At 46.8% G+C, this 23,720-nt stretch overlaps 1 protein-coding gene across 2 annotated transcripts in view; it reads left to right on the top strand.

Annotated features, from left to right (window-relative positions):
• Positions 1 to 18,508, top strand: part of LOC135056960 (oocyte zinc finger protein XlCOF6-like) — a 70,033-nt gene extending 51,525 nt beyond the window's left edge. The window contains exon 2 of one of the 2 annotated variants that reach the window (XM_063962757.1): positions 15,796 to 18,508. In XM_063962757.1, coding sequence (XP_063818827.1) covers positions 15,796 to 17,516 — 1,721 coding nt within the window. In that variant the 3' untranslated portion in view covers positions 17,517 to 18,508. Of the gene's footprint in view, positions 1 to 15,792 lie in introns of both variants that reach the window. The other variant, XM_063962755.1, reaches the window with a different exon arrangement.
• The last annotated feature ends 5,212 nt before the right edge of the window (positions 18,509 to 23,720 follow it).

The raw sequence follows: 23,720 nt of genomic DNA, 5'->3' as shown, positions 1-23,720 counted from the left end.
CCAGTCCTTGCAATAAGACCTCCTCAGACCAGAGTGCTGGAATCATAACATTATTACCGGCCATACCAAAACTTAAACGGAGTTTAATTTTTTCTTATTCAGTTTTGTAAGAAATTGTCGGCCTCATGAATCCGACAGGGTTAGGACCAAATCCTGGTCAGCTCTTAGTCAGTCAGATTCAAGAACTTACTCAGATGGTTCAGGATCTTTCCCTTCGGGTGAAGTCGCAGGAAGATCTTTTACGAACTTCCCCGAGGGTAGTTCCTGAACCAAAAATGCATTTGCCTGACCGTTTTTCTGGTGATAGAAAAGAGTTTTTTAATTTTAAAGAATCCTGTAAACTTTATTTTCGTTTAAGACCGATCTCCTCGGGTATTGAATCTCAGCGGGTCGGGTTTATTATTTCTTTGCTCCAGGGAGATCCCCAGACTTGGGCATTTGGTTTACAAGCAGATGATCCGGTGTTGTTGTCAGTAGACGCTTTTTTTGGGTCTTTAGGACTGTTATATGATGACCCTGATAGAGAGGCATCTGCTGAAGGTCAGTTGCGCGCTCTCAGACAGGGTAGGAATCCAGCAGAGGTTTATTGTACGGAGTTTCGCCGGTGGTCGAACGACTGTGGCTGGAACGACCCAGCCCTGCGCAGTCAGTTTCGCATCGGCTTATCAGAATCTATTAAAGACAGTCTCCTCCAGTATCCCGCTCCTGAGACTCTCGATAAACTCATGGAGCTTTCTATTAAGATTGATCGTCGTCTCAGAGAGCGGAAGGCTGAAAAAGGAGCATCGGTCAGGTCATCTCCGTGTGTATATTCCATCCCTGAGGACATAGAGGAGCCCATGCAGATGGGTCTCTCCCGGTTGTCTCCTGAAGAGAGAGCCAGAAGGCAAAACTCTGGTCTTTGTTTGTACTGTGGGGGTAAGGGACATTTTGCTCGTAATTGTCCGAATAAGTCGGGAAACGCCTTGACCAGGTGAATTGTGAGGGGGTTCACCTAGGTCTGCAGCTCATCTCGAATAACTCCCTTTTAGTCCCAGCTAAGGTTTCCTTTGGCAGCCTCAGTTCCTCGGTGTCGGCTTTTGTCGACAGTGGAGCCGCAGGAAACTTTATGGATTTAACTTGGGCTAAGGCCTTAGGCATTCCTCAGTTATCTTTGGGTAGGAGGGTCACCATGCATGGCTTAGATGGGAGTCCACTGTCCAATGGGGTTATTTCCCTCTGTACACCCCCTGTACTACTTACGGTAGGAGCTCTTCATTCTGAAAAAATCGAGTTCTTCCTTACCCATTGCCCAGCAGTTCCAGTGGTTCTGGGTCACCCTTGGCTGGCCTTTCACAATCCCACCATTGATTGGCGGTCAGGGGAGATTTCTCAATGGGGTGCTTTCTGTGATAAGGGATGTATTTTGTTTCCTGTCAGAATAGCTGCTGCAATTCCTGAACTCATTCCCGTGGAGTACCAGGAGTTTGCTGATGTGTTCTCCAAGGGCAATGCAGACATTCTGCCTCCCCATCGGCCTTATGATTGCGCCATTGAGCTAATTCCTGGTGCCGCATTGCCAAAGGGAAGGTTATATGCTTTATCCGGGCCAGAAACTGCGGCCATGAATGACTATGTTAAAGAGAGCCTAGGGAAAGGATTTATTAGGCCATCTAAATCTCCTTTAAGTGCAGGCTTCTTCTTTGTGGAGAAAAAGGATGGCTCGCTCAGACCTTGCATTGACTATAGAGCCCTAAATAAAATCTCAGTTAAAAATACTTATCCTCTGCCGCTGATTTCTGTCCTCTTTGATCAGCTGCGTTCGGCTGTGATTTTTTCCAAAATTGATCTAAGGGGAGCGTATAACCTCATCCGAATCAGGTCCGGAGATGAGTGGAAGACAGCCTTCAGTACTCAGTCGGGTCACTACGAGTACCTAGTGATGCCGTTCGGCTTGTCTAAAGCTCCAGCAGTTTTCCAGGACCTCATTAACGATGTGCTCCGTGACTTCCTAGGGAAACTCGTGGTCGTTTACTTAGACGACATCCTGATTTATTCTGACTCTATTGAACAACATGTTACCCAGGTGCGTCAGGTTCTTCAAAAGTTACGTGAGAATCATCTATATGCCAAACTGGAGAAATGCGAGTTTCATGTCACGGAGGTATCTTTTTTAGGATACATTATTTCCCCTCGGGGATTTTTCATGGAACCAAAGAAGCTCCAGGCCATCCTTAGTTGGGCGCAACCCACCAATTTAAAAGCAATTCAGCGCTTTTTAGGGTTTGCAAATTATTACAGGAGGTTCATTCATTCTTTTTCCGACCTGGTTGCTCCCATTGTGGCCCTGACAAAGAAAGGAGCGGATCCTACCAACTGGTCGCGTAAAGCGGAGTTGTCCTTTCGGGCCTTGAAACAAGCCTTTGTCTCGGCTCCAGTCCTTAGACATCCCAATCCAGGATTGCCCTTCGTTGTGGAGGTTGATGCCTCGGAGGTTGGAGTAGGGGCTATACTATCTCAAAAGGATCCAGAGTCTCAGGAACTACATCCTTGTGCCTTTATGTCCAGGAAATTCTCCTCCGCTGAATCCAACTATGACGTTGGTAACCGGGAATTACTGGCAATAAAATGGGCTTTCGAGGAGTGGAGGCATTGGCTGGAGGGAGCAACACATACCATTTCAGTATTGACTGACCATAAGAATCTGCAATACATCGAATCAGCTAAGCGGCTGAATGCCTGGCAGGCTCGTTGGGCTTTGTTCTTTACTCGTTTCAAATTTATTATAACTTTTAGGCCAGGTTCCAAGAATACCAAGGCAGATGCTCTGTCACGCAGTTTTCTTCCGGTTCATGATAACAGTCCTGTTACTCCCATACTTCCATCTTCAGTCATTTGGGCAGGCCTCACACAAGATTTATTTACCCAGTTAAAACAGCTTCAACACCAAGCTCCTGGAAATACTCCTGCTGGTCGTCTTTACGTCCCTGAGTTCTTGAGAGCTAATGTTTTGACTGAGTTCCATGATAACAAAGTTTCCGGGCATCCGGGGATCTGTAAGACATTGGAGTTAGTCTCCCGCTCAGTATGGTGGCCTGGTCTTTCTAAAGACGTTAAGGAGTTTGTTTCTTCATGTCAGGTTTGTGCACAGCATAAGGTTCCCCGTTCCTTGCCTGTCGGGCAACTTATGCCCTTGAATGTCCCTCTCAGGCCATGGTCTCATATTTCCATGGATTTTGTGGTGGACCTTCCCCTTTCAGCTGGATGCAGAGTCATTTGGGTGGTAGTAGACCGTTTTAGCAAGATGGCTCATTTCATTGCCCTTCCCCGACTGCCATCTGCCCAAGGATTGGCAGTGTTGTTTCTCCGCCATGTTTTCAGACTTCATGGGTTGCCCACTGATATTGTTTCTGATCGGGGTCCACAATTCATTGCACAATTCTGGAAGTGTTTCTGTGCTTCATTAAAGATGAGATTGTCATTAACATCTGGTTACCACCCACAGTCCAACGGGCAAACCGAGCGAGTTAACCAATCATTGAAACAGTATTTGCGTTTGTATTCAGCTAAACTCCAGAATGATTGGTCCGAGTTTCTTCCATTGGCGGAGTTTGCTTACAATAATTCTTGTCATTCCTCCACCAACGTGTCTCCATTCTTTTCAGTTTTTGGTTTTCACCCCAGAGCTAATTCTTTTTTTCAACATTCCTCAGTTTCCTCGCTAACCTTAACCTCCCATCTCAGAGCCATTTGGAAAAAAGTGCACCTTGCTCTCAGAAAAGCGGCCTTTCGAGAGAAATTTTTTTCTGACCGGCTCCGACGTCCTTGCAATTTTAAGGTGGGAGATAGGGTATGGTTGTCGACTCGTAACATTAGACTTCGACAATCTTCAGCTAGGTTGGGACCCAAATTTATTGGACCATTTCATATCATTAAAAAAGTTAACCCAGTTGCTTTCCGGTTACGTTTACCAAAATCTCTTCGGATTGGTAATACGTTTCATTGCTCCCTGTTGAAGCCATACATTTCTTCCAATAAATTTCCTCGGAAGATCTCTCAGGAAAGATCTCCAGTGGATGTACAGGGACAACAGGAGTTCCTGGTGGAGAAGGTTCTCGATTCCAAGTTGTCCAGGGGCCGGCTCTATTTTCTGGTTCACTGGAGAGGTTATGGTCCAGAGGAAAGGTCCTGGGTCCTGGATAAGGATCTTCATGCCCCAAGGCTCAAGAGGGCATTTTTTCGGGAGTTTCCTTGGAAGCCTGGCTTTAGGGGTTCCTTGACCCCTCCTCAAGGGGGGGGTACTGTTAGGCGCCGGGGTCCGCTCGTCGGTGCGGCCCGGCGCCTAGCAACCAGGGACGCCGTACGCGAACAGCCGCCGGCTCCCTGGCAACGCTGGACGCCGGGCGCGCTGAGCCGCACGGACCCTAGCAACAGGGACGCCACTGGCGGACCGTGTTCCCCGTTGCTAGGCTTTAAGGGTTAATGTATTCTCCTGCTCTCTGGCCGGGCAGCAAGGCAGCTGCACGGCATTTATTCTAATCAGCCTTTTTGCAGCTGATTGGAGGACTCCTTATTAAATACACTCCCAGGGCTTCTCACAGACGCCGGTAATAGCTTCCTGCATGCTGTCTCTGTTTGCTGAGAGTCTGTTCCAGTCTTGCTGTATCCGGTCATTCCAGTATTGGAAGTTCTGAACTCGGAAGTTTGTCATCTTGTTCCTGGAGTCCTGACTAATCACCTTATAACATCCAGTGGTGTTCGTGAGTCGCGGCCTTGCCGTGTGTTGCGGCTTGTCCGCTTTATTATTTATTATTTGTGTTTTGGTGCATTTTGCGAGGGTTCCGCTTCCACAGGTCCACTCTGGTATCCGGCGGTGCCGGGTAGGAGTATTGGACAAGTGGATTTTGGTTGTCCTTTTCCCTGGCGGGTTTCCGCACATACTTCAGGTTTTGTCAGTTAGCTTGTAGCCCCTGGCCTGGTTGTTTAGTCAGAGGGCCCCTTGTTATCACCCTGTCTCGGATTTCCCTTTGTCTCCCATTAAGACCTGAGGGGGCATCGGAGTTGGGCAGACATAATCCGCCCTTCAAACGCGGCTGCCATGGGCTCAAGCAACCATAGTCTCGCAGGGGATTTCTGACAGCACGGGCGAGACAACGGAGTTAGGGCGCCAGGGGCTATTTTCTATTCCCGCTCCCTTCCCCAGCATTACGTTCCAGTGCTCCAGTCCTTGCAATAAGACCTCCTCAGACCAGAGTGCTGGAATCATAACACGTATTAATTAACAAAAGCAGAAGGTTATAAAAAAAGCTTCTAGGAGCGCTGGTATGCGTCTGGTTCATACTTCTGTATTAATCTGATCTCTGAGGTAACTGTTCTCCAGACCCTCTGTGACTGGGTATGTGGGTGAAAGGTCACATTATCCATCTATAGAGTATATAGCAGAGGATGTGGAATGTATGTCAACTACAGATGAATTCCTGCCATATTAACCTGATCAATCATTATGATAACTGTTCTGCATACACTGTGTATGTGTGAAATTGCGGTATATCATGTCTATAAGGAATATGTCAGAAATGCAGAATGTAATTCAGCTATTGATTCCTGTCAGTAAGACAGGACGGTGTAATGTTTCCTGGTCCCCATGACAAGGATTTAGAGAACATTAAGTTATAATTTCTCAGTTGAATGATAGATTTGTACAATCTGAAAACTTCTTCAGACCCCTCAGATCCCTCGAGGCGTGCTATTACACGTATAATGCAAGTCGACAGAGGTCGACACGGGTGACGTGGAAGGGGATATGTAGACAGACTGCTACCCTAGCAAACTGTATTCAAACTATGATGCAAACTTCGGGGAAGAGTTATACTACATTCAGACCGCAAATGCCGGATCCTACCCGGTAAGACAAACGTGTACTTAACGGGTGGGATCCGGCATTTGCGCTCCGCTGCTGGCTTTCCGACCCGGCAATATACCGGGTCTTTTGCCATAGCAGCGGAGGGAGCAGCAGGGGCGGGGGTGGAGGCGGCGCCGGGAGATGAGCTCATCTCCTGTGCCGCCTCTTCCTATGCTGTGAATGGGAACCGTGTCGCATCGGCACGGCTCCCATTCACACCGCACCTGACCCGGTAATCAACCCAGGTAAAACCCTTCTTTTTTTACCGGGTTGAATTACCGGGTCAGGCGACCCGCTAAATCGTGAAAGGACCTTTCACATCGCACACTGACCCGGTTCGACACGGCAATACCGGGTTATTTGTGCGATGTGAAAGGGGTATTAGAAATCACTGTTATACCTCCAGTACAGGAGAAAAGAGTTTATTTTCATATGAATACGAAACCTGTGATAGCATTTAATGTATCTGAAATAGAGAATGTTATGTGTGAACATGCCTGGGACATCCCAGGCACATAAATTACTGATCTTTAAGGGATTTTCACGGCTTAGCCGTTTCCTGAAAAGAATAAGTCATAATGCGAGACTTCTTCCATGGTGAACACCGCCTTGTTCAGATTACTGTTACCTGGCCCATCCCCGGTACGAATTCACTAAAAGAACCGGCTGTCCGCAAACTTGAGACTACACTCAGATTTATATACACGGCCAGTAAAACTGTCCTCAGGCCACCTATTGTGGGTATATATATATATATTTGATTGACAGGGATGATATTGTCTCAACCCTTGGTCCGGGAAAACAAAATGGTCCCGAGTTTCCCCCCCTCTCTTTTTTTTTCCCCGGGAGAGGAGGGGCAGGAACAGAATACATCTGTCCACCTACTACTTTAGCATGACGCTAAGGCTTCCAACTGGGAGTCAAAGCAGGTGGGAGACAGGGATCCGCTAAGGGTAGGAATTACCTAAGGTCACAAGTCAATGACTTAACAGGCTCCCGCCTGGCAGAATTATCAAAGAAATTTGAAAACTAAACTTCTGATTTAAATTCGGAAAGGATGTCTCTAAGACTAGCGGGGCTAGGCCCGCTTCCCAATTAACCTCTGCTTCTTGCCTTCATAAGGTTGGCAATGCTACACTGTTAGAGCAGTTCTGGAGGTTCTAAGACCTTTCCAAGTTGCAGAGGGTCCTTGTCCAGATGTTCACATCTCCCCAAATAACGTAATATCTCACAGCACTGCTGTGGCGGAATTAAACGATTCCAGAGCAAGTTCTTCTAGTGGAATCTCTAGAACAAGTGTTCAGATCACATCTTTGGATGTAACAGTGAGTATGCCGTTGCGCTTCCAGCAAGATTTCATTTCCCTAAAAGGGGTAATACGGTATCATCTACTCGAGGGACGCAGGTTCAGGAGTCAGACCTGGGTCCTCCTCTATCAGGAGAAAGATTGGAAGACATTCGCGCAAGGGTAGTACTTCCGCGCATTTTCAAACTTCTTCGTACAAGAATTCTAGGAAGAAGGTCAAACAGACAAAGTCTCACAATAAAGTTATGGACACATGGGGGTATATTTACAAAGATTCGTGTTTTTGCTGTTTTGAAGGGTGTTTGATCTCGAATGGTATCGGGTGCATTTTACTGCAACTTTTTGAATCCTGATACGGTCATTCACTAAGCTGCCGACTTTTCCCAGTTCGTATTTTCCGATGTCGATGTGATTGGTAATGTCAGGCAGTGTTTTACGGGAGTGATGAGTAAAACACTGCCTGACAAAACACAAGTAATCCCAGCCGGGTCTGTGAGATCCGTGCAGGGCTTCATTGTGTACCTTAAAAAGGTGTTTAAAGTGTTTTAAAATCTGAAAAAAATTGCGTGGGGTCCCCCCTCCTAAGCATAACCAGCCTTGGGCTCTTTGAGCCGGTCCTGGTTGAAAAAATATGGGGGGAAAAATCACAGGGGTTCCCCCATATTTTATCAACCAGCACCGGGCTCTGCGCCTGGTTCCAAAAATACGGGGGACAAAAAGCGTAGGGGTCCCCCGTATTTTTAAAATCAGCACCGGGCTCCACGAGCCAGGTACATAATGCCACAGCCGGGGGACACTTTTATAGTGGTCTCTGCGGCCCTGGCATTACATATCCAACTAGTCACCCCTGGCTGGGGTACCCTGGAGGAGTGGTAACCCCTTAAATCAAGGGGTCCCCCCTCCAGCCACCCAAGGGCCAGGGGTGAAGCCCGAGGCTGTCCCCCCATCCAAGGGCGGCAGATGGGGGGCTGATAGCCAAGTGTAAAAAATGTGAATATTGTTTTAGTAGCAGTACTACAAGTCCCAGCAAGCCTCCCCCGCAAGCGGGTACTTGGAGAACCACAAGTACCAGCATGCGGTGGAAAACCTGGGCCGCTGGTACCTGTAGTAGTACTACTATTAAAATAATACCCCCAAAAAAACAGGACACACACACCGTGAAAGTATAAGTTTAATTACATACAGGCACACCTCCATACATACATACATACATACATACTTACCTATGTTCCCACGAGGCTCGGTCCTCGTCTCCATGTAGAATCCTCGGGGTACTCTCCTGATTGGCTGTGTGCTCCTGTAGTGTCTGTGAGGCTGCACACGGCAGAGATACAATGTAGCGCCTATGCGCTCCATTGTATCCAATGGTGGGAACTTTGCGGTCAGCGGTGAGGTTACTTTCGGTCAACCGCTGACCGCAAAGTTCCCACCATTGGCTACAATGGAGCGCATAGGCGCTACATTGTACCTCTGCCGTGTGCTGCCTCACAGACACTACAGGAGCACACAGCCAATCAGGAGAGTGCCACGACATTGCGCTCCCTGATTGGCTGAAGGGACCCTCTTTGACAAGAGTTAGGGGGGGTCCTGGCAGTCGGGGAAAGGGGTCCCATGTGTAAACATGGGACCCTTTTCAGTGCGTGGTCGGGTTTCCGTTTTTTTGTTTTGCCAACTATGTGGATTATACAAAGGACAGAATCTACACTGGATTATGTGAGTATAATTTTTTTCACAGGTCCCCAAGGATTCTACAGGGAGAAGAGGACTGAGCCTCGTGGGAACATAGGTAAGTATGTATGTATGGAGGTGTGCATGTATGTAATAAACTTATACTTTCACGGTGTGTGTTCTGTTTTTTTGGGGGTATTTTTTTAGTAGTAGTACTACATGTACCAGCGGCCCAGGTTTTCCACCGCATGCTGGTACTTATGGTTCTCCAAGTACCAGCTTGCGGGGGAGGCTTGCTGGGACTTGTAGTACTGCTACTAAAAACAATATTCACTTTTTTTACACTTGGCTATCAGCCCCCCACCCGCCACCCTTGGATGGGGGGGGGGCAGCCTCGGGCTTCACCCCTGGCCCTTGGGTGGCTGGAGAGGGGGACCCCGGCCAGGGGTGACTAGTTGGCTATGTACTGCCAGGGCCGCAGGGACCACTATAAAAGTGTCCCCCGGCTGTGGCATTATGTACCTGGCTAGTGGAGCCCGGTGCTAGTTTTAAAAATACGGGGGACCCCTACGGTTTTTGTCCCATGTATTTTTGGAACCAGGACCAGGCACAGAGCCCAGTGCTGGTTGATCAAATATGGGGGAACCCCTTTCATTTTTTTCCCCATATTTTTTCAACCAGGACCGGCTCAAAGAGCCCGAGGCTGGTTATGCTTAGGAGGGGTGACCCCACGCAATTTTTTTTTTCATTTTTGACTCTAAACACACCCTTTCCCATAGATAACCATGCACAGATCTCACTGATCCGTGCGTGGTTATCCAAACTCGACTGGAAAAAGCAGGTCTATTTTTTTTCCTGCTTTTTTTAACGATTCGAAAAAAAATAGACCCGCACTTGAGCACTCAGAGACTAACACCCAAATACGAATGAATAGTGAATACCCGTATTGTATGAAATAACAGCCGCATTTGACCGATGGTCTATTCATTCGTATTTCAGAACTTTGCCAATCAAACCATTACAAATAGACCAGACACTGCCGAGTTTTCTGCTTGGTGAATTCCCGGATTGGGACTTAGAAAAAAAAACACAAATCGGCAAAACTCGGATTTTTAGTAAATACTGGCCATGGTTCCAGAACAAGCCCACATACAGTGACAGCCCTCTGTTGGTTCAGGGGGCGTTTTAGTTAATGGAGGTGTTCCCTCCAGTTACACTAAATGGAACATAAAATCTGGCGTCCCTCATTGCCCTGAGACGGCCAAGGAGAACTTGTTATCTGGTTCTCAGGTTACTTCAAAAGGTTCCAAGGCTTCTTCCTCGTCAAGAGGACCTGCGTCTGCAGGAGCCAGTTCTTTAATTAACACTTACCACAACTAAGTTTGAAGGCATGGAGGTTGACCACCAGATATAAGCTCGAAATATTATTCCGAAGTCATCCCTACGCTTATTCAGGCAGGAGAAAAAGGAGTCACGTCAAGACATTACCATTGAAATTGGAGGAAAGATGTCTTGGTGTAAATCCAAGAATTCCCTTTGGTGGAGTTTCATTTGGGTCATTTACTTCTCTTTCTACAGTCACGTATGGTTGTGGGCCTACGATTAGGCTAGCTCAAGGACCAGATTTCGGCCTTGTTTTCTTCCAGAAACACGGACTGCACTTCCTCAGGTACAGACTTTCTTGAAAGGGATTCTGCACATCCAGCCTCTATTTTTTTTTTTTTTTTGTGTGCCTCCTATGGTGCCATGGGATCTTGATGTTATGTTGCAAGTCCTGCATTCGGATTCATTGAACCTTTACGAGAGGCTGACTTTCAGTTTCTTACATGGAAGCTGGTCACTTTGTTGGCTTTGGCATCCGCAAGGCGGGTGTCAGAATGTGGGGCTTTGTCTCACAAGAGCCCTCCTTGTTTTTCATGAGGTTGGAGTTGAGCTCAGGACGCGTCAATCTTCCTTCCAACGGTTGCGTCAGTTTCTCATATCAACCAACCTGTTGTGATGTCAGTGGCTGCTGACATTTCTACTTCAGCTAAGTCATTGGACGTCTCACAAGAGGCTTTGAAGATATATGTGAAGAGGACTGCTCCTCTTAGAAAGTCAGAAGCGTTGTTTGTGCTTCATGATCCCAATAAGATTTGGTGTGCTGCTTCAAAGCAGCCTATTCCTCGCTGGATCAGATGTACTATTCCGCATACTATCTACGGCAAGATTGCCGGAACCTAAATCGGTAAAGCCTCACTCTACTCTTAAAGTGGGCTCTTACTGGGCGTCTGCCCGGGGTGTCTCAGCACTTCAACTTTGCTGAGCAGCTACATGATCAGGATTAAACGCATTTGCAAAGTTCTACAAGTTTGATACTTTGGCCTCTGATGACCTCCAGTTGGTCTATAAGTTTTGCAGGGAACATTAACACTTTCCCTCCCCTAGTGGGAGCTTTGGTATAGGCCCCATGGCATTTGATGCTCCCCAACATCCTCTAGGACGTAAGAGAAAATAGTATTTTAATATACCTACCAGTAAATCCTTTTCTCGTAGTCCGTAGAGGATGTTGGGCGCCCGCCCAGTGCTTCTATTCTCTGCACAGTTACTTGTTAAATAATGGCAGCGGTTGCGGTCTCTCTTTGGTACATGTATACTGACATGTTTCCATTGAGTTACATGTGGTTGCATGTTATAAGTTCAGTGTGAATCTCACCGCATATCATTGTAGTATCCTCTCTCGAGGTTGTCCGTCTCCTCGGGCACAGTTCCTAAGCTGAGGTCTGGAGGAGGGGCATAGAGGGAGGAGCCAACCCACACTATTCAAATTTTATAGTGCCCAAGGCTCCACAGGACCCATCTATACCCCATGGTCTTTGATGCTGCCCAACATCCTCTACGGACTATGAGAAAAGGATTTACCAGTAGGTATATTAAAAGCCTATTTTCTCCTGCAGGGTCCACAGTGAAGTCCACAGGGTACCTTGGGATATGAGGTAGCATCAGTGGATTGGCACCAGAGATCAAAGTTTTTGGCCTCCCAGAATGCAATGGGCCAGTCTCCTATATCCCCGCTTCCTGGCTCAGGCGATTCTGTTTTTTATGTTGGTGCGGCAGGAGCCGGACCACGATCTTTGGGCTGTTGTTCTAGCAGCTGTAAGCTTTGTACCAGCCCGTTTTCAGTGGAAGCGAAGGCCAGGGCTTTACAGAAGGCAGTTCAGAAGTTGGTACAATCAGGGGTGATAGTACTGGTCCCACCTGCACAGCAGGGACAAGGTTTCTATTCCAACCTGTTTCTAGTACAGAAACCAAATGGGTCATTCCGGAGCATTCTCAATCTCAAAACTCTGAACAAATACATTTGAGTGCCGCGGTTTCATATGGAGACTTTACGTTCCATTATCTTGGCCATGGAGCCGGGGGATTTTATGGTATCCCTAGACATTCAGGATGCTTACCTACGTATACCTATAGCAGAGTCCCATCAGTATTATCTCAGGTTTACTATCCTCCGGCAACATTTTCAGTTTCAGGCCTTAACATTTGGACTGGCTACAGCTCCAAGAGTGTTCACCAAAATTATGGTGGTGATGGCGGCTTATCTCCGTCGTCAGTGGGTAAGGAATTTCCCATACTTGGGTGACCTGATAATTCTGGCTCAGTCCCAGGAAACCAGTGCCATCTGCAACTGATAATTGCCTGTTTACAAAGCCACGGCTGGCTCATAAATTGGGCAAAAGTCATCCTTGGTTCCGTCATAAAGTATGACGCACTTAGGGGTTGTATTGGATTCCGGTCTTCAGAGGGTGTTTCTCCCTCTGAACAAAATATCCACAATACAGTCAAGGATTCGGGAGCTTTTACACAGTCGAAGGGTGTCCATTCACGCAGCGATGCTTGTGATGGGATCTATGGTTTCGACATGGCGGAATATGCTCATGTCAAAGTCGAAAAATATAATGTATATGCCTTGTGCTAACCCCATGCACATGCCCGCTGCGCGCGCACTCGCTCTGACGTGCGTGCGCATATCCGCACTTTGCGTAACGGAGCTTTCACGGCCATGCGCCTTGGCGCGTGGTATGCACATTTACGGTAGGGTTTGTGAGCGTGTAGAGTGTTATTAGAACATTGCATATTTAACCCAAATAGCGTACATTTTAGAAGTAGTTCCCCTAGACCACAGGTTCTCAAACTCGGTCCTCAGGACCCCACACGGTTCATGTTTTGCAGGTCACCTGTAAATTTTTAAAATGTGACAGTTGGTGATACCCAGTGCACCTGCTGGGTGACATGGAAAACGTGAACTGTGTGGGGTCCTGAGGACCGAGTTTGAGAACCACTGCCCTAGACCATGTCAGCGAGTATTATTAGTTTAAACAGTTCCTGGACAAAGGGATTTGCCTTTTCATGATAGGAAGGGTCAGATAAAGGTTGGGAGGTGATGTCTAGTATCCAGCTGTAGGGTATTTTGAGGGTAACATTCCGGTGTTAGTTAGAGAAAGATAGCTTGCTCCTGCGTATAGTTATGTACAAAAGTAGAATATGAACATTAACTGTATTTACTGTAAATTACACATGCGGCGGGAATCCAGAGGATACCACCCACAAGAGCAGTTGGGGAAAGACATCGCCCACCCTTTCAAATCCACCTATGACCTTTACTGTAATGTAGAGACATGTCCCTGTGTCCAATGAACAATGAGATTACAGTGACCATTGTATTGTGTATGCATGTTGTGTATAAAAAGACCACTGTTGCCTGGCCGGTCAGAAGACTCTGAACGCTATCTACCTGATGAGCGGAGGACCAGATTCGGGTTGCGCTTGCGAATATTCTCACGTACGTACATTCTCTGTAGCCATTTTTCTGTTTAGATTTACTTGTTAGCCTGTAGTGTATAAATTGTATTGTTTTTATCTTTTGGAATCAAACCACGGTGGCCTTAGAACCCTGTGGTTTCAACTACAAATCAGTGTTGTGTTTTCACTTTCCTGCATGGGCTTTAAAGTAGTTTAACCTGTTTAAGGTGTATAAGCATTGTTAAGGTGTACGCACTGCGGGTACTTTGTATCGCCAGCGCTACTTAAGGTTTAAAGGTATAACATCATTACAGTACTTTACTGTTAAGGGTTTTAAGTGCAAGCATATTACATTATATCGTTAACAAGGTTTAAAGTTTATTAATTGTGTGTGCGCTCGCTGTGTGTTCTCTGTACACTCAGCGCAGCGTGTGTACGCCAAGTGCGTATCGCGCGCAGGACTCTGTACGCAAATAGCGTACAAAGTGCGTAGCACGTGCACGTAGTCTAGCGGCTCAACGGTAAAAGTGTATTTAGAGGTATAGCTTTGCGGTCTAAGATAATACCGACATTATCACTCAATTCCACTTGAGGCTCCTTCTGCGTCTGATTCCTTCCAAATGGAAGTGGTTACATCAGACAATTAAAATTCAGAATTTGGTCCTTCCTTTGGAAGTTTGTAGGTCATTAGCCTGGTGGCTACAGACGTCCCATCTGAACAAAGAACGACCCTTTTGGATCTCGGATTGGGAGATTCTGATAACGGACGCCAGCCTTTTGGCCTGGGGAGCCGTTTCAGAAAAGGGTTGCTTTTAGGGGCAGTGGACCAAAGAAGAAAGTTGCTTGCCGATTAAATATATTGGAGCTTCGGGCTGTGTATCTGGCTCTCCCTCAGGCGAAGGACATTCTTCAGGAAAAGCCAGTGCAGATTCGTTCGGAAAATGCGACGGCAGTAGCGTACCTAAATCATTAAGGAGGAACGCGCAGTCAAAAGGCAATGAAGGAGGTAAGTCGCACACTAAGGTGGGCAGAATTTCATTATCCGGCCTTGTCCGCAGTATTCATTCTGGGAATCCTAAACTGGGAAGCAGATTTTCTCAGGCGACACACCATTCATGCAAACGAATGGGCTTTACACCCAGAGGTCTTCCAGAGCCTGGTAGACAAATATGGGGGTTGCCAGAGAGAGATCTCATGGCTTCTCAGCAGTACTTCAAGGTGCTCACATACGGGGAGAGGAAGCCACATGGTCTTACGTCAATACATTCATTAGACTTTACGCCTTTGATGCCTCTCAGGACACTGCATTCGGGCGAAGGATTCTGTCCAATCAGGAGCATCCCCTCCACTAAATGTTTGCTTTGGAACATCCCAAGGTACCATGTGGACTACACTGTGGACCATGCAGGAGAAATATCGAGTTGTGATAGACCTACCGTTGATAACTCTATTTCTTCGAAGTCTATAGTGTCCACGGGGATCCCACCCTGACGCACCTGATTTGAGGATGCTTACATTTACTAACCCCTTCCTTTTTGTATGGAAGTGTGTATGTGTTCTTCTCGCCTGATTAGGGTTCTCTATGATGCTTCTGCCTTGAGCTTTGGAAAATAACTGAATTGCCTGAGCCAAGAGGCAGGGATATAGGGGACTGGCCTGTTGCATTCTGGGAGGCTGAAAGCTTTGATCGTTGGTGCCAATCCGCTTAAGATACCTCATATCCCAAGGTACCCTGTAGACACTGGACTTCGGAGAAATAGAGTTATCAAGGGTAGGTCTACCATAACTCGATTTATTACTGCCCAGCCCATGTCACCTCTAGTAATTCCACTTGATCTCAGTGTTACCTATATGTATGCACAGGCAATGTTATATTACTGCACAGCCCATGTCACCTCTAGTAATCCCACATGATCTCTCAGTGTAGGTTGCACTCCAGTCCAAGCGTCCTAGTATTTTTAATTAAACAGAAAAGCAATGATTGAAATATAGTACGGATTACAATGTCATTTATAGAATTATATATTGTACCATGTAACATCCTGGGTCTTGTCTACTAATTTTATAGTAATTTGCCATTTTTTTACCATTATTCTTTACAAGATTAAAATTGTTACAGGAAATGTCACATTTCCATAATGTATTTTATTTCCAGCAGATGGACACAAAAGCAGGAACATCTCAGAAGGACATCTAATGTTATCCCCGGACTGTGAAATAAAAGATGATGACAGTAGACAGGATTCTCCAGGAGATAACCCCATTACCCCAATTGTACCTCCAGCCCTGTCAGCTGATCCCTCTGATCCTGGGAAATGTTCTCCTGATCACTCTGATATTGGTGCATCTGTTACAGCTCTGACAGTAGATACAGTGTTTCCCTGTTCTATAGATGCCAAATGTTTTACACCGAACACAAAGCTTATTACCCATCAGTCAGCTAAGGCATATGAGAGGCCATTTCCATGTTCTGAGTGTGGGAAATGTTTTACATGCAAATCAGCTCTTGTTGCACATCTGAGAATTCACACAGGTGAGAGGCCATTTCCATGTTCTGTGTGTGGGAAATGTTTTACATGGAAATCAACTCTTGTTACACATCAGAAAACTCACACAGGTGAGAGGCCATTTCCATGTTCTGAGTGTGGGAAATGTTTTACACTGAAATCATATCTTGTTCAACATGAGAGAAGTCACACAGGTGAGGGGAACTTTCCATGTTCTGAGTGTGGGAAATGTTTCACACACAAATCAGTTCTTGTTGCACATCAGAGAAGTCACACAGGTGAGAAACCATTTCCATGTTCTGAGTGTGGGAAATGTTTCACACACAAATCAGTTCTTGTTACACATCAGAGAAGTCACACAGGTGAGAATCCATTTCCATGTTCTGAGTGTGGGAAATGTTTCACACACAAATCAGCTCTTGTTAGACATCAGAGAAGTCACACAGGTGAGAAACCATTTCCATGTTCTGAGTGTGGGAAATGTTTCACACACAAATCAGTTCTTGTTACACATCAGAGAAGTCACACAGGTGAGAATACATTTCCATGTTCTGAGTGTGGGAAATGTTTCACACACAAATCAGTTCTTGTTACACATCAGAAAAGTCACATAGGTGAGGAACCATCTTCATGTTCTGAGTGTGGGAAATGTTTTACTAAAGCATCATATCTTGTTATACATCAGAGAAGTCACACAGGTAAGGAGCAATTATCATGTTCTGAGTGTGGGAAATGTTTTGCAGCTAAATCAAAACTTGTGAGACATCAGAGAAGTCACACAGGTGAGAAACCATTTAAGTGTTCTGAGTGTGGGAAATGTTTTGCTCTGCAATTAAATCTGGTTACACATCAGAAAAGTCACACAGGTGAGGAACCATTTTCATGTTCTGAGTGTGGGAAATGTTTTACTAAGGCATCATATCTTGTTATACATCAGAGAAGTCACACAGGTAAGGAGCAATTTTCATGTTCTGAGTGTGGGAAATGTTTTGCAAATAAATCAGCTCTTGTAATACATCAGAGAAGTCACACAGGTGAAAAACCATTTTCATGTTCTGAGTGTGGGAAATGTTTTACTTCCAAATCAACTCTTGTTATACATCAGAGAAGTCACACAGGTGAGAAGCCCTTTGCATGTTCTGAGTGTGGAAAATGTTATACTACTTCATCACATCTTGTTATTCATCAGAGAAATCACACTGGTGAGAAACCATTTCCATGTTCTGAGTGTGGGACATGTTTTAAAGAGAAATCACATCTTGTTATACATCAGAGAATTCATACAGGTGAGAAGCCCTTTGCATGCACTGAGTGTGGAAAATGTTTTGCTCGGCAATCACATCTGATTAGACATCAGAGAAGTCACAGGTGAGGCCATTTGCATGTTCTGAGTGAGAAATAAATCAGCTCTTGATGCACACTGTAGACATCACACAGGTGGGGAAGCATTTTAATCTTCTGGAGTAGACTCATCTTCACCATTTCCCTGCATTGTTCCTTCAGGTGCTATTCTATGTCCTATGTTTTGTTTTTTGGATTATAAAATCTTCATTGAAGCATGAACATAAACTATTGAGGTATCTCGTTCCCTTTCCGTTGGGCACCAGATTTTTTAGTGTATTTGGTACTCCGATTTCCAGGGGATATATCCACTCTTTATTTGGTTAGTTTTACTTATTTTATTACTCAAATGTTGACTGATTTTGATAAATGGCGTCATTTGCCGTTATCATATATCGGCCGTTGATGGTCTTCTTTCCCAGACTTCTTTACCCAATCGAGATGTTGCCTTTCTTTCTGACTGACCGTGATGTTGCACATATTAATAGGACTATAACCAAATTAATATCGTCTGGTAAACGCCCCAGGATATCACTGTATAAATTGCAGCAGCCGTTGCTGGGAGGCATTAACTTCCAGAATGTTCATGATTATGCCCTGACATCAAACCTATGATATGCACTGGATTGGTTAAGGAGTGTGGACAATTATGTTTGTTATTCTCTTGATCAAGCGTTTCTGTTGTTACTTTGGATGCCTTATTACATTTACCGATAACTTCTTTTCCAGTGGAACTATGCGATAATCCATTACTCTACTCTATACCCCATATTTCTCTTACGTCCTAGAGGATGCTGGGGTCCACATTAGTACCATGGGGCATAGACGGGTCCCTTAGGAGCCGTGGGCACTTTAAGAGTTTAATAGTGTGGGCTGGCTCCTCCGTCTATGCCCCTCGTACCAGACTCAGTTTAGAAAATGTCCCCGGTGGAGCTGTTTACAGCTAGGGTAGCTCCTAGAGCTTTTCTGGTTTTATTGTTTCTCTAACGTCCTAAGTGGATGCTGGGGACTCCGTAAGGACCATGGGGAATAGCGGCTCCGCAGGAGACTGGGCACATCTAAAGAAAGCTTTAGGACTATCTGGTGTGCACTGGCTCCTCCCCCTATGACCCTCCTCCAAGCCTCAGTTAGATCTCTGTGCCCGAACGAGAAGGGTGCACACTAGGGGCTCTCCTGAGCTTCTTAGTGAAAGTTTTAGTTTAGGTTTTTTATTTTCATTGAGACCTGCTGGCAACAGGCTCACTGCATCGAGGGACTAAGGGGAGAAGAAGCGAACTCACCTGCGTGCAGAGTGGATTGGGCTTCTTAGGCTACTGGACATTAGCTCCAGAGGGACGATCACAGGCCCAGCCTGGATGGGTCCCAGAGCCGCGCCGCCGGCCCCCTTACAGAGCCAGAAGGCAGAAGAGGTCCGGAAAATCGACGGCAGAAGACGTCCTGTCTTCAACAAGGTAGCGCACAGCACTGCAGCTGTGCGCCATTGCTCTCAGCACACTTCACACTCCGGTCACTGAGGGTGCAGGGCGCTAGGGGGGGCGCCCTGAGACGCAATAAAAACACCTTGGATGGCAAAAAATGCATCACATATAGCTCCTGGGCTATATGGATGCATTTAACCCCTGCCAGAATACATAGAAAAACGGGAGATAAGGCAGCCGAGAAGGGGGCGGAGCCTATCCTCAGCACACTGGCGCCATTTTCCCTCACAGCTCCGTTGGAGGGAAGCTCCCTGTCTCTCCCCTGCAGTCACTACACTACAGAAAGGGTTAAAAAAGAGAGGGGGGGCACTAATTACGCGCAGTATTAAAGATACAGCAGCTATAAGGGGAAAAACACTTATATAAGGTTATCTCTGTATATATATATGGCGCTCTGGTGTGTGCTGGCAAACTCTCCCTCTGTCTCCCCAAAGGGCTAGTGGGGTCCTGTCCTCTATCAGAGCATTCCCTGTGTGTGTGCTGTATGTCGGTACGTTTGTGTCGACATGTATGAGGAGAAAAATGATGTGGAGACGGAGCAGATTGCCTGTAATAGTGATGTCACCCCCTAGGGGGTCGACACCTGAGTGGATGAACTGTTGGAAGAATTACGTGACAGTGTCAGCTCTGTATAAAAGACAGTGGTTGACATGAGACAGCCGGCTACTCAGCTTGTGCCTGTCCAGACGTCTCATAGGCCGTCAGGGGCTCTAAAGCGCCCGTTACCTCAGATGGCAGATATAGAAGCCGACACGGATACTAACTCCAGTGTCGACGGTGAAGAGACAAATGTGACTTCCAGTAGGGCCACACGTTACATGATTGAGGCAATGAAAAATGTTTTACACATTTCTGATAATACGAGTACCACCAAAAAGGGGTATTATGTTCGGTGAGGAAAAACTACCTGTAGTTTTCCTGAATCTGAGAAATTAAATGAGGTGTGTGATGATGCGTGGGTTTCCCCCGATAACAACTGATAATTTCTAAAATGTTATTGGCATTATATCCTTTCCCGGCAGAGGTTAGGGTGCGTTGGGAAACACCCCCTAGGGTGGATAAAGCGCTCACACGCTTGTAAGGGCACTACCCTCTCCTGAGATGGCCGCCCTTAAGGATCCTGCTGATAGAAAGCAGGAGGGTATCCTAAGATGTATTTACACACATACTGGTGTTATACTGCGACCAGCAATCGCCTCAGCCTGGATGTGCAGTGCTGGGTTGGCGTGGTCGGATTCCCTGACTGAAAATATTGATACCCTGGATAGGGACAGTATATGTTTTGCCTATAGGGCATTTAAAAGATGCATTTCTATATATGCGTGATGCACAGCGGAATATTTGCCGACTGGCATCAAGTCTAAGTGCGTTGTCCATTTATACCAGTAGAGGGTTATGGACACGTCAGTGGTCAGGTGATGCGTATTCCAAACGGCATTTGGAAGTATTGCCTTATTAAGGGGAGGAGTTATTTGGGGTCGGTCTTTCAGACCTGGTGGCCACGGCAACAGCTGGGAAATCCACGTTTGTACCCCAGGTCGCCTCTCAACATGAGAAGACGCCGTATTATCAGGCGCAGTCTTTTCGTGGACAAGCGGGCAAAAGGTTCCTCATTTCTGCCCCGTGACAGGGGGAGAGGAAAAAGGCTGCAGAAATCAGCCAGTTCCCAGGAACAGAAACCCTCTCCCGCCTCTGCCAAGCCCTCAGTATGACGCTGGGGCTTTACAAGCAGAATCAGGCACGGTGGGGGACCCGTCTCAATGAATTTCAGCGCGCAGTGGGCTCACTCGCAAGTAGACCCCTGGATCCTTCAGGTGATATCTCAGGGGTACAAATTAGAATTCGAGACGTCTCCCCCTCGCCGTTTCCTAAAGTCGGCTGTACCAATGTCTCCTTCTGACAGGGAGACAGTTTTGGAAGCCATTCACAAGCTGTATTCCCAGCAGGTGATAATCAAGGTACCCCTCCTGCAACAGGGAACGGGGTATTATTCCACACTGTTGTGGTACCGAAGCCGGACGGCTCGGTAAGACCGATTCTAAATCTAAAATCTTTGAACACTTACATACAGAGGTTCAAATTCAAGATTGAGTCACTCAGAGCAGTGATTGCGAACCTGGAAGAAGGGGACTACATGATGTCTCGCGACATCAAGGATGCTTACCTTCATGTCAAAATTTACCCTTCTCATCAAGGGTACCTCAGGTTTATGGTACAGAACTGTCACTATCAGTTCAGACGCTGCCGTATGGATGGTCCACGGCACCCCGGGTCTTTACCAAGGTAATGGCCGAAATGATGATATTCCTTCGAAGGAAGGGAATTTTAGTTATCCCTTACTTGGACGATTCCCTGATCAGGGTAAGATCCAGGGAACATTTGGAGGTCGGTGTAGCACTATCTCAGGTAGTGTTGCGGCAGCACGATTGGATTCTCAATATTCCAAAATCGCAGCTAGTTCCGACGACTTGTCTTCTGTTCCTAGGGATGATCCTGGACACAGTCCAGAAAAAGGTGTTTCTCCCGGAGGAGAAAGCCAGGGAGTTATCCGAGCTAGTCAGGAACCTCCTAAAACCGAGCCAAGTCTCAGTGCATCAATGCACAAGGGTTCTGGTAAAATGGTGGCTTCCTACGAAGCAATCCCATTAGGCAGATTCCACCAAAGAACTTTCCAGTGGGACCTGCTGGACAAATGGTCTGGGTCGCATCTTCAGATGCATCAGCAGATAACCCTGTCACCAAGGACAAGGGTGTCCCTCCTGTGGTGGTTGCAGAGTGCTCATCTTCTAGAGGGCCGCAGATTCGGCATTCAGGACTGGGTCCTGGTGACCACGGATGCCAGCCTGCGAGGCTGGGGAGCAGTCACACAGGGAAGAAATATCCAGGGCTTATGGTCAAGCCTGGAGACATCACTTCACATAAATATCCTGAAGCTAAGGGCCATTTACAATGCTCTAAGCTTAGCAAGACCTCTGCTTCAGGGTCAGCCGGTGTTGATCCAGTCGGACAACATCACGGCAGTCACCCACGTAAACAGACAGGGTGGCACAAGAAGCAGGAGGGCAATGGCAGAAGCTGCAAGGATTCTTCGCTGGGCGAAAAATCAGGTGATAGCACTGTCAGCAGTATTCATTCCGGGAGTGGACAACTGGGAAGCAGACTTCCTCAGCACGACCTCCACCCGGGAGAGTGGGTACTTCACCCAGAAGTCTTCCACATGATTATAAACCATTGGGAAAAACTCGACAGGTATTGCGCCAGGTCAAGGGACCCTCAAGCAATAGCTGTAGACGCTCTGGTAACACCGTGGGTGTACCAGTCAGTGTATGTGTTCCCTTCTCTGCCTCTCATACCCAAGGTACTGAGATTGATAAGATGGAGAGGAGTAAGCACTATATTCGTGGCTCCGGATTGGCCAAGAAGGACTTGGTAACCGGAACTTCAAGAGATGCTCACGGAGGATCCGTGGCCTCTATCTCTAAGAAGGGACCTGCTCCAGCAAGGACCCTGTCTGTTCCAAGACTTACCGCGGCTGCGTTTGACGGCATGGCGGTTGAACGCCGGATCCTGAAGGAGAAAAGGCATTCCGGATGAAGTCATCCCTATCCTGATCAAAGCCAGGAAGGATGTAACCGCAAAACATTATCACCGCATTTGGCGAAAATATGTTGCGTGGTGCGAGGCCAGTAAGGCCCGACGGAGGAAATTCAACTGGGTCGATTCCTACATTTCCTGCAAACAGGAGTGTCTATGGGCCTGAAATTGGGGTCCATTAAGGTTCAAATTTCGGCCCTGTCAATTTTCTTCCAAAAATAACTAGCTTCAGTCCCTGAAGTTCAGACGTTTGAAAAAGGGGTACTGCATATACAGCCTCCTTTTGTCCCTCCAGTGGCACTTTGGGATCTCAATGTAGTTTTTAGATTCCAAAAGTCACATTGGTTTGAACCACTTAAATCTGTGGAGTTAAAATATCTCACATGGAAAGTGGTCATGCTGTTGGCTCTGGCCTGGGCCAGGCGCGTGTCAGAATTGGCGGCTTTATCCTGAAAAAGCCCTTATCTGATTTTCCATTCGGACAGGGCAGAATTGAGGACTCGTCCTCAGTTTCTCCCTAAGGTGGTTTCAGCGTTTCACCTGAACCAACCTATTGTGGTGCCTGCGGCTACTAGGGACTTGGAGGACTCCAAGTTGCTAGACGTTGGCAGGGCCCTGAAAATATATGTTTCCAGGACGGCTGGAGTCAGAAAATCTGACTCGCTGTTTATCCTGTATGCACCCAACAAGCTGGGTGCTCCTGCTTCTAAGCAGACTATTGCTCGTTGGATTTGTAGTACAGTTCAGCTTGCACATTCTGTGGCAGGCCTGCCACAGCCAAAAATCTGTAAATGCCCACTACACAAGGAAGGTGGGCTCATCTTGGGCGGCTGCCCGAGGGGTCCCGGCTTTACAACTTTGCCGAGCAGCTACTTGGTCAGGAGCAAATACGTTTGTAAAATTCTACAAAATTGATACCCTGGCTGAGGAGGACCGGGAGTTCTCTCATTTGGTGCTGCAGAGTCATCCGCACTCTCCCGCCCGTTTGGGAGCTTTGGTATAATCCCCATGGTCCTTACGGAGTCCCCAGCATCCACTTAGGACGTTAGAGAAAATAAGTTAATTTACTTACCGATAATTCTATTTCTCGTAGTCCATAGTGGATGCTGGGCGCCCATCCCAAGTGCGGATTGTCTGCAATACTGGTACATAGTTATTGTTAC

Source organism: Pseudophryne corroboree, chromosome 3, assembly GCF_028390025.1.
Source record: "Pseudophryne corroboree isolate aPseCor3 chromosome 3, aPseCor3.hap2, whole genome shotgun sequence".
Lineage (NCBI taxonomy): Eukaryota > Metazoa > Chordata > Amphibia > Anura > Myobatrachidae > Pseudophryne > Pseudophryne corroboree.
The sequence above is the reverse complement of the archived record's forward strand: the minus strand, read 5'-3'. Positions and strand labels throughout refer to the sequence as shown.